We start from the raw sequence: 11,420 nt of genomic DNA on the forward strand, positions 1-11,420 counted from the left end.
TTGTGTGGGGAGAAGGGTGCAACAATGAATGAATGGAATCCCAAAATCTCTGTAGATGTTCATTGAAATGAAAAGTAAACAACCTAAATTAAAAAAAAAAAAAACATCAGAGGGTCAATTATGGGTCGGATCTGACTCTACGGTGCACAAAAACAATATAAGCCTCCAGAATTATCTCTAGTTTTAATCCTTGCAATTTAAGATGTTTAGATGTATAATAAACTTGACTTTTGAGTTGTAAAAATAACTTTAATTACATCACTTGTTTTCTCCCAAATAGTCTTTCTTTTTAAAAAGTATTTGGAGATCTTTTCCTCAATTGTGAAACCTCTGAGTTCATTTGATTCCTGAATTATAATTATCATTATTAATTTTTTCTACAATCTAATCATCATTTCCTTGTATATAAAGTTAAGAAAAACCCAGAATCAGCAAGAGAATGCCTATAATTACTATTCCATTAGCAAAATCCTTTGTAGACCAGAGCAACTGCAGTTAGTAGGACATATGGTGAAATTAGCAACTTTAAGGTGTATAATTCTTCTTTGCCCCTGAGGGTTAAGTGTGAATATTTTTACACTTAACTTTCTAATGACTGCCCCACTTTCTTCTCTAAATATTTAGGGGAAGGGGGAAAACCTATTTTTCTGTAATTACTTTAGCTAGATTTTTTTTCTTTAATTCGACAAACCTTGTGCTTTATTAGTTGCAATATGGTACCTTAAAATAGCTTAAGCAACACAGATAATTGCAATCACAATGATATAGTAGATTTTTTTTCTTGTGGGGGTCTGGCTAATTTATTAATACATCAATTGTTTGATATCACCTCTAACTCGCCAATCACAAACTTTACAGTATGTTTTCCACATGGCAGCTGTGTATGTATTAATACTTTCATTTCTTTCTAACTTTGACTAATGTAAAATATTTCTTATATACCAGGTATACAATATTTTAAAAAGTAGACTAATATAATCCACACTAAATATTTTGCCATAATTTCTCTAAATTAGGTTTTAAAAGTAATAAAGTATTTCAACTGTCTTGAGTGTCTCTCAACATCTCTTCCTCCTTGTTCATCATGGCAAATAACCTTCATTTTACTTGTCATATTTATTTTCATGCTTTGGAAACTAAACACACACACACACACACACACACACACACACACACACAGAAAATATATAAAAGCTAAATATAGGGTTTTTTTTCCTCCACAACTATATCTTTAAAAAAAACCCAAAACATTTTATATTGGTTTCAAAGTTCATATACATGTGTTTCACACTATTCTTCATTCACTTTGTGTTTCATACAATAATTTCCATAAATTATGTTGTATAAAATCAATCACCAAATTAGACTATGTCCACCAACACCCTGTCTTTTTAGGTCCCTTCCTGATCATTCCCATTTCCTTTAACCCCTCTCTCCACCTACCAAATTGTGCACCCCTGTGATTTCACCCCTACCCATTTTTATCCTTCTGCTTTTTTTGGGTCCCCATCTATGTTTTATACTAACACTTATAATTTTGAATTTTATGTCTATTAATATGGATAAACTTGGGACGCTCTGGTTGATTAAGTCCATAGGGAATTACACTACTAAATCAAAAATAGCACATCTCTGACAATTCAAATCCACCAACTGCTCCAAGTGAGACAGGGAAACAGTGTCTTTCTATGTGACTTACAGCCTGCAGAAGTCCGGTGGAGGGTCAGCTGTGAGTTGATTCCAAATTCATGACCATTAATTAATTCATGACAATGATTAATGAAACTTGATGGTATCAAGATCTTATACTTGACTAAAAACTAAAAGATTAGTGGTTCAAACACACCCACTTCTCTGTGAGGGAGTTCTGTTCTGTACTGTAGGAGTTCTGTAACTTGGAAATTACTTGTTGGCACTAGATAATTAGATACTTTATATTTAATTACTCAAATTACCAGATACTTGTGTTTTCCAAGAACTATGTATATCTGTTCAAGCATCTCCTGGGTAATCTAAGATTTAATCCTAAAACTCTGAATCTTATGATACATGTAAGTATATGAGCCTTCTTATATAACCCAGTATAAAATTGCTAAATTTATTTAAAAAAATAAAAAAGTATATATCTATATCTAAAAATGCGCTCTACTCTTACATGCTGGTCTGTTAACTTTAAGATCAGCTGTTCTGAGGTAGAAAGATAGGAAATATTTCTATAAGTGTATAAAGCCTCAGAAACCTCGTGGAAAGTCATCATGAGTCAGAATCAATTATACATAGATGTAAAAATTCTTGACGAAATCCTATCCAAGAGATTCCAATAGGATATTAAAAGTAAAACTCATCAGGATGATTCAATTTAAGAAAAACACTTAGCATTATTTATCACATTTACAAAGCAAAGAATATGAAACAATATATCATATAAATTGATAGGCCTTTGGGAAAAAATAAAACAAAACAAAAAGAAAACAAAAAAAAACCCAACCCAACACTGTTTCCTGCTTAAAGCACTCAACAATATAGAAATTGAGGGAAATTTCCTCAAAACAGTGAAAAGTACACATGCAGACTGAGACCAAACATTGTTCCCAATGGAGAGAAATCAAAAGCATCCTCCTGAGAGCAGGAACTAACTAAAGACGCCCATTATCAAGATTCTTATTCAGTATTGCACTAAAAATCTTAATGAGAGCAGTGAGACAAGAGAAGGAAATATGTAGCATCCAAACAAAGTAGGTGAAACTCTTATGTGCAGATGATATGACAGTATGCTTAAAAAACCCTAAAGAGTCAGGAAGAAAACTATTGTGCATAGTCAACAAATTCAGCAGAGTAACAGGATACACGTTTAACATAAAAAAGAAAATACTATTTCTCTATAGTAAGGAAGAGAATATAGGAAAGGAAATAAGAAAAGCAATACCAATTATAATAGTTAAGCATAAGAGGAAATACTTAGGAACAATGAAATGAAACTAGAGGCACAGAAGACCTATTCAGAGAAAATTACGTAACATTACTGCAAGAAACAAAGAGAGATTGAGAGAAATGGGAGAGTAGACCATGTTCATGGTTTTGTACAGTAGAGTTAGAACCAAGCCATAGTTGACCTGCTGACGAGTTTACAGAGACAGATAATCACACGGGGAGGAGATTGCTCATCCTTCTCCTGCATTGTGTTCATGAATAAGAAGAAATGAAAATGACAGTTCTTCCAAAAGCTATCTAGAGGTTCAATGTAAACCAAATACAAATACCAATACCAGTTTTTAATTAGATGGAAAAGGTAATTTTTAATGTCTGGAATGGAAAACTATCCCACATTTAGAAAGCACAACTGAGAAAGAAAATGTAGGAGACATCACACTCTCTGATGTCAAATTCTTTTACACAGCCATGGAAATCAAGAGAGCATGGTATTAGTACAATAAAAGACAAATTGATCAATAGAACACAATTGAGGACCCATAAATCAATTCATCTACTTATGATCGACTTATTTGAGACAAATTGCAGCATCTTCAACAACTGAAAAGCAATCTCCAGAAACCTGAAGCAAGACTCTTACCTCACACCTCACTCCATACACAAAAAAAACAGCTCAAGGTGGATCAGAGACCTAGAAGTAAAATCAAAGAACATGAATAAATTTATGAAATAAAAAATAACAAACAATTCTAAAAGCTCTAATATAAGGCATAAGTAACCTAATGAAAAAACTTAGATCCAGGAGAGGATAAAATGATGAATGAGACATCCTTAAAATGAAATACTTACATATAGAAGAAAAGGAAAAAAATCCAACAGTATGAAAAGGAAACCCAGAGATTGGGAATAAAAATTTGGCAATGACATAATTTTTAAGGGACTTCTATCTAAATTTATAGAACGCTGCAATAATTCAGCAAGAAAGAGACAGCCCAGTCACAAAACAGTTACAAGATAGGAATAGCCACTTCATTAAAGAAGAATTTCAGATGGCCATGGGACACATGAAGAAATCTTCAAAATGCCTAGGTTTCAGTGAGATGCTAATTTAAAAAAACCAACATGTCACCCCAGCAACAATAGGAGAATTCAACAAGGCAGCAAACAATACATGTTGATGAGGACTTGGGCAGTTTGGAACTCTTATGCATTGCTAATGTGAGTGTAAAATGGTACAACAACTATGGAAGGCATAGTGAAAAAGTTGGAAATAGAAATACCATTTGATTCAGCTATCTGTCTTAGTGAAAGCAATAAGACAAGAGAAGGAAATAAGAGGTATCCAAATTGGCAGAGAGGAGGTAAAATTATCTCTGTATGCAATGATATGTGCTGGAGAAGAGTGTTGAATATACCACGGACTGCTAGGAGAACAAACAGGTTTGTCCTGGAGAAGATGAAGCCGGAATGCTCCTTGGAGTCAAGGATTCTGAAGCTTCATCTGACATACTTTGGGCATGTTGCAAGGAGGGACTGGTCCTTGGAGAGGGACATCATGTTTGGCAGAGTGGAGGGGTGGTGCAGGAGAGGAAGACCTTCGATGAGATGGATCAATTCTGTGACTGGAGCAGTGGGAATAAGTGCATTTGAGATGGCTAGGTTGGCACAGGATAGAACAGCGTTTAGAGCTCTTGTACATAGGGTCACTATGAGTCACAAATGACTCGATGGCACATAACAACAACAACAACATACATTAAAAAATCCCAAGGACTCAGCAAGAAAACTACTGGGCATAGTTGACCAATTCAACAAAGTGGCAGGATACAAGATCAACATGCAAAAAGTCAATTGGATTTCTCTACAGCAACAAAGAGAATACAGAACTGGACCTAAGAAAAAACAATACTCTTCACAATAGCTAATCACAAGATTAAATACTTGGGAGTAAATCTAACTAGGAGCACAAAGGATCTATTCAAAGAAAATTACGAAACATTACTTATAAAGGAAAAAAAAAGTGACCTGGAAAAATGGAAGAATATACTGTGCTCATGGATGTTGTTGTTATTATGTACTGTCGAGTCAGCGACCCTATTACAACAGCCCTAAACTCTGCTTTGTCCTGTGCCAATCTCACTGCCTCTGATACACCTATCCTGATTACCCCAGTCACTGAATCAATCCACCTCAAAGGGGGCCTTCCCCTCCTTCGCCATCCCTCCACCCTCCCAAGCGTGATGTCCCTCTCCAAGGTCCCTCCTTACAACATGTCCAAAGCCTCAGGATCTTTGTCTCCAAGGAGCAGCCCGGTTTAACCCTCTCTAGGATGAATCTGCCAAGAAAACAAACAAATTCATCCTAGAGAGGGTTAAACCAGGCTACTCCTTGGAGGCAAGGATTCTGGGGCTTCGTCTGACATACTTTGGACATGTTGGAAGGAGAGACAGGTCCTTAGAGAGGGACATCATGCTGGGTAGAGTAGAGGGACAGCGCAGGAGGGGAAGACCCTCTATGAGGTGGATTGATTCAGTGACTGGGTTAATGGGGATAGGTGTGTCAGAGACAATGAGATTGGCACAGGATAGAGCAGGGTTTAGGGCTCTTGTACATAGGGTCGCTATGAGTCGCAAACGATTCGACGGCACATAACAACAAGATAACAACAGGATGAATCTGTTTGTTTTCTTAACGGTACATGTTACCCTCAATACTCTTCTCCAACACCACAGCTCAAAAGCATCAGTTCTCCTTTTATCTGCCCTAGTCATTGTTCAACTCTCTGAAGCATAGGAAGGCTCAGTACTATGAAAATGACAATATTACCAAGGGCAGTTTACACATTCAGTGCAATCCCAATACAAATGCCAATTCCATTCTTCAATGAGATGGAAAATGCAATCTCTCCCTCTCTCTATCTCTCTCTCTCTCTTTGTCCCTCCCTCCTCTCTACCTCCTCTCTCTATTTCTCCCCTCCCTCTGCCTCTCTCTCTCTCTTTCTCTTTCCTTCCTCTCTGCCTCTCCTCCTCCTTCCTTTCTCTCTTTCCCTCTTCTCTTCCTTCCTGCCAATCCACTCCCACCCTTGCCTATGTGTGTGTGTGTGTGTGTGTGTGTGTGTGTGTGTGTGTGTGTGTTTAAAGGAATACTTGTGCTTACCACAAAAATACACACTGTGAGAATTGTTGGAGAGTTCCAACTGCAGTCTCTGAAACACAACAAAAACCAAACTTTCTACAAGCCTTTTGTTAGAGTTATGAGATACTCTTAATGTTGTCATGTGCCACTGAATCACAACCTTCATAACCTGACCCTCCAGTGAGTTCTGCCCATCTTTCTCCTGCAGAGTAGCTCATTGGTTCCCTCCCATTTCATATTTCATCTGTGTTTGCCTCAATAAAATTGTTACACATTTAATCTCATATAAATTTGTTTATTGAGGCACAGACTACCCTGTGGAATAGATTTTATTAGATTCGGTGCTGCCGTTTTCCTCAGCTTTACTGTACATGCACTTTGGTGAACCATGGAAATTATTATTTTCATTTTCACAATTTTACATTGTTTGGGTTTTTTTTTAAGTTTTTATCTCCCATCTGTATTATATATATCTACCTGGAGATTTTCTAATTCTCTCTTTAGATCCTTTACAATTTTACCATTTTTGGGGTTTTTTTTTATTATTATTAGTTTCAATGAACATCTACAGAGATTTTGGAATTTTCATTCATTCATTGTTGCACTTTGCTCCCCACCTACCTACTCCCACCTCCACCCCCAGTTCGCTCCTCTCCTTGAAAAACAAAAGAAAAACTTCTTCATTGGTACACAATCCTCCCCCGCAGAGTTACCATTATTTTTTTAAAAATCTCGTCTGAAGATTCCAACATCTGAGCTATTTCCATATTTTCTTTTTCGTTGTTCTTTCTTAATAATGTGATTTTTTCTCCCCTCTTGCCTCGTGTGTTTGTGTGCACACACTTTTGCATGTCTTCCGATCCACTACTGACTCGTTGGAAGAAACACTGACAAGCTCCTCTTATGTGGTTTTTAGCTTCAAAAACCAGATGTACTTGACAGCAATGAGTTTGAGTTTTTAGTTAGTAGTTGTGATAGTATATATTTAATTGTTGTAGAACTTATTTTCTTTGTTTTATAGACTTAAAATTCTTAATGTCAGTTTGTTATGGAGCTCAAGCTGTGTTGTGGTTTAGGCATTTGACTGCTGGTCAAAATATCAGTAGTTGATACCCACCAGCCATTTCAAGGAACTTGGATAAAGTTACTACTTTGGAAACCAAAAAAAAAAAAAAAAGCAGTTTTGCTCTGTCATCCAGTGTCACTGTGAGTAGGAATACATATGACGGCAGTGGGTTTTTTAATTTGGCAGTGATTTGCTCTTGCATTGTGGTTCATATTTTGCTGTTTTTCCAAATAATCTTTTCTCAGTATTTTTGCTCTTCTCTATGCTGCTACTGAATTCCTCTTATTCAGAAATACCCTTTTGTTGGTTGTTATTTTACTTGTGCTGTGGCATGGGTCTTGTTCTAAGTTCTAGCCTTTCTTCATTCTCAGACAGATTCTGTGCACTTTACATCAAGGGTAGGACCTTGCCTGGATTTCTACCTACCTCTGAGCAACCCAAGGTATGCAGTTAAAATTCACTTGCTGCTCAGGAGGAGACAGGTGAACAATCTCCTTCTGTACTAAGAACTGCATTTGAATATCCTCTGGAGTGTCAGCTATGAGCCAGGTCTGAGGCAACACTACCCACCAACAATAGCCACCTTTGAGCTGTCAAACTGCCTTATGTCATCAATAGGTCCTGATCATTTCAGATGCTCTACCATTCCACCAGTGGCTAAAACCTATATTTTCTATCAAAATGTATCCTCAGCCCAAAAAGAGTTTTCTCTCTTCTTCGTGATCAGACAACTTTTATTTGCCACTCAGAAGCAGGAAAGCTTTGACTCTCTTTGGAGTTTGAGAGGTTTTATGACATTGTCTTTGTTACATAAGAGAGAAATATTGCAAAGAGGACTGGAGGGGGCATGTAGGTAATTGTGCAATAATGAATATTTTTAAAAAATGAAAGGGGGGGAAGGGGAAGCCGAGGGGTAAATTGTGCAACAGTGAATGAATGAAAATCTAACTTCTTTGTAAATGTTCATTAACATCACAGTTAAAATTAAATTTTCTTTTTTAAAAGTAGAGATTGCTTTGCATGAGAGAAGGATCTGTGAAGATATATGGGTTTTGTCCCTGTGGAGTATTAAGGGGGACTTTAAATACTTCTGTGTGGACCTTCTTCTCCTCCAGTGAGAGGCTTGGGAGAAAGAAGTATTAAGTGAGTGGGAAATTTAGTTCTTCTAGGGCTCCCAGAGATTATATACTGTCATAATATGACACATTCCATTATGAAAGATTTATTGAAGTTTTAACTGTGTTTTTTATTCGCTTTCATGGCTAGTCTCATCTTTTACTGTGCTTTTCTTAAAGTAAAATGTTCTGTGTTCTCTTTCTGCCTGGGTGTATTGCTATCTTAATTGTCTCTTGATCTCAAAAAAGTTAAATAAGGTAAATGTACAATCTATCTAGGTTTTCTTATTTTTAGAAGAGGAGCAATATTCTTTTGTAGTTTTCTGAATCATAGAAATGAAACTTCCCTCTTGGCTTTTAAAATTATTGTTAATATTTGTGCATTAGAAGTCTATCTTTGATGGGTATAGCAGAGGAGAGATGGAACATGAAGATACATAATATTTTCTATTGCAAGCATGTCTAGGGAACTCTGGTGACCTAGTGACAAGAAGCTGTGCTGTAATCCCGAAGGCATGTGGTTCAGCACTACCAGCCGCTTTGTGGGGGAAGTATGGGCAATCTCCTCCTGTGCAATTAACTGTCCCTGAAAACCTGCTGGAGGATCAGCTATGGGTCGATTCCAGCTCAACACAACAACATCAACAAGAAGCATGTCTAATCATCACATTAACAAAAGAATTGATATATTGGGTTATGATATCTAATTGTATATTTATTGAATGAAAACTTTAAGCAGAAATGTCCCCTATAGTTTAGTATTAGTCAAAATTCCCATAGCACGTTAACGCTAGGAAGAAATAGTTGCTTATGTTATTTTTCACTGTTGGTTATTCTTCAATACAGTTTATTTTGTCCTTTCCACCAGGTGGTTGACCAGATTGATACTCTGACCTCTGACCTACAACTGGAGGATGAGATGACCGACAGCTCCAAAACGGACACCCTGAATAGTAGCTCAAGCGGAACAACAGCTTCAAGCATAGAGAAGATCAAACTGCAGGCTAATACACCTCTCATTAAACCCCCAGTCAACCCGTCTGCTATCCTCACCGTCCTGAGAAAGCCAAACCCTCCACCACCGCCTCCACGATTGACTCCTGTGAAGTGCGACGAGCCCCACAGGGTGGTGTCAGTCATCAATCCTGTGAAGACCAATGGCACTCTTCTTCGAAATGGAGGCTTAGCAGGTGGACCAAATAAAATTCCAAACGGAGACATCTGCTGCATCCCCAATAGTAACTTGGACAAGGTTCCATTGCAGCCTCTGATGCACAGACCTGAAAAAGACAGGTGTCCCCAGGCGGGGCCTCGGGAAAGAGTAAGGTTCAATGAAAAGGTGCAGTACCATGGCTATTGTCCTGACTGTGAAGCTCGGTATAACATAAAAAACAGAGAGGTCCACTTACACAGTGAACCTGTCCACCCGCCAGGAAAGCTTCCTTACGCAGGCCTTTCCCTTCCTCCTCCATCCCATCTTCCTCCTTTTCCATTAGAAAATGGGGGTCTGGGAATAAGCCACAGTAACAGTTTCCCCCCTCTCAGACCTGCAGCTGTGCCTCCTCCCACTGCACCAAAACCACAGAAGACGATCTTGAGGAAATCAACCACTACAACAGTGTGATGTATGCCATTTAAAAAGGAAAAAAAAAAATTAAACTTTTTGGGGTTTTTAAAATTTCTATATTATAAACATAAAATTATAAGTAATGAGCACTTTCTACTCAAGCAATAAAAAGCCCAAATATATTAATCCTGCATTCAGCGAAGTGGCATAAAAATTACATGGTAAGTATGCAGTCCATTGTTTATATCCTGAGTATGCATTATTTTACATGTTTCATCCTCAGAGAATAATGAAGACATCCTGAATACATTATTTTTTGCAATTGAACTATGATAAACTGTGGCCTACAGATTTCAAATACATTGATATACTCTAAGAGATGATAGTAGATTAATTATATCTATGTCTAACTCATCTATGCATTAATGCCATGTCAAACTCTTAAATTTGAACAAATGCTTTTTAATAAGAAATTTTAATACAGAAGCACTATTTTTATTATTTTTTCTAGAGATGATTGTGAGTAATTTTGTATTATTCAATCTAATAATTATACCAAAATTATTTTCTATATATACAATTATGATAATATGTTCAGCTATATCTGCAATGCAAGATTTTGGTATGTGGAAATGTTATTCTTATCAATAAACCATGGTAAATAATGGCAAAGTCAAATGTTCCTAAAAATGAATATAAAGCAGTGATTAATTTCATGTTGATGGTTACAGAGTGGTTAATACTCAGGGTTTGGGGAAGACCACAATGAGTGCTTTCCAGAATTTCCTAAATTAAATATCTTCATCCATGCTACAAATAGAAGTTATCCGTGTCTATTTTACACCTTTGTATTGGCACATCAGGACCTATTTGAGTGCCTTGACTTGTTCCTTAGACACTCCTTTCACTTCTCTCATTATTCTTTTGTAAGTTCCTACTCATAAATGACCTTCCAGTAGATTTCCATGAATTACACAGCAGGAGATGACTCATAATTTTCCTAAAGAGGATAGGTGGATTCGAACTGCCAGAGAAGCATATCATTTGGGTTAGCAGTGCATCTCCATGTGGAACCCCCCACCAGAACTACTTTGCCTTTTTAACATCTCTTACAGACACAGTGGAACTCAACTGGGCAGTTGAGGTAATCACAGGTTTTGCCTGTTGCATCAGCAAGATGTCATCCTTACCAAGGGAACCCACATATTAAATAGAATCAGAAGTAAATTGCTTCTAGAACAGAATACTTTCAATATTGACTGTAAGATGAGTCTTCTCAGAATTCAAAGATTGCTGTATTTCTATTTCAGAAGAAAAGGAGAGTCCTTTACTCCTAGCACTGAGAAAATTTGGCAAATTAGTCAATTTAGAGGGAGCTTGGGTAGCTTAGTGGTAAGGGATTGCACTGCTAATGCAAAGGTATGCATTTCAAATCTACGAGCTGCTTTGTGGAAGAAAGATGGACAATCTCTTCTCATACAATTTACTGACTCTGAGAAGTTCCAAATGGATTATATGAGAACAAGTCAAATCAGAACACTTACCACTCATAGACTAAATAAGATCCCAGTAGAAACAGATTGGACTAATAACACGTTATACTCTT

The 11,420-nt window shown here is 37.0% G+C and overlaps 1 protein-coding gene across 1 annotated transcript in view; it reads left to right on the forward strand.

Moving 5' to 3' along the window:
* The window catches only part of PRR16 (proline rich 16), a 332,600-nt gene extending 322,729 nt beyond the window's left edge, over window positions 1-9,871 (forward strand). The window contains exon 2 of the mRNA XM_006885991.1: window positions 9,116-9,871. Coding sequence (XP_006886053.1) covers window positions 9,116-9,871 — 756 coding nt within the window. The remainder of the gene's footprint in view (window positions 1-9,115) is intronic.
* Window positions 9,872-11,420: the final 1,549 nt, after the last annotated feature.

Source organism: Elephantulus edwardii, unplaced genomic scaffold (genome assembly GCF_000299155.1).
Source record: "Elephantulus edwardii isolate Elephantulus edwardi_28Jun2011 unplaced genomic scaffold, EleEdw1.0 scaffold00046, whole genome shotgun sequence".
Lineage (NCBI taxonomy): Eukaryota > Metazoa > Chordata > Mammalia > Macroscelidea > Macroscelididae > Elephantulus > Elephantulus edwardii.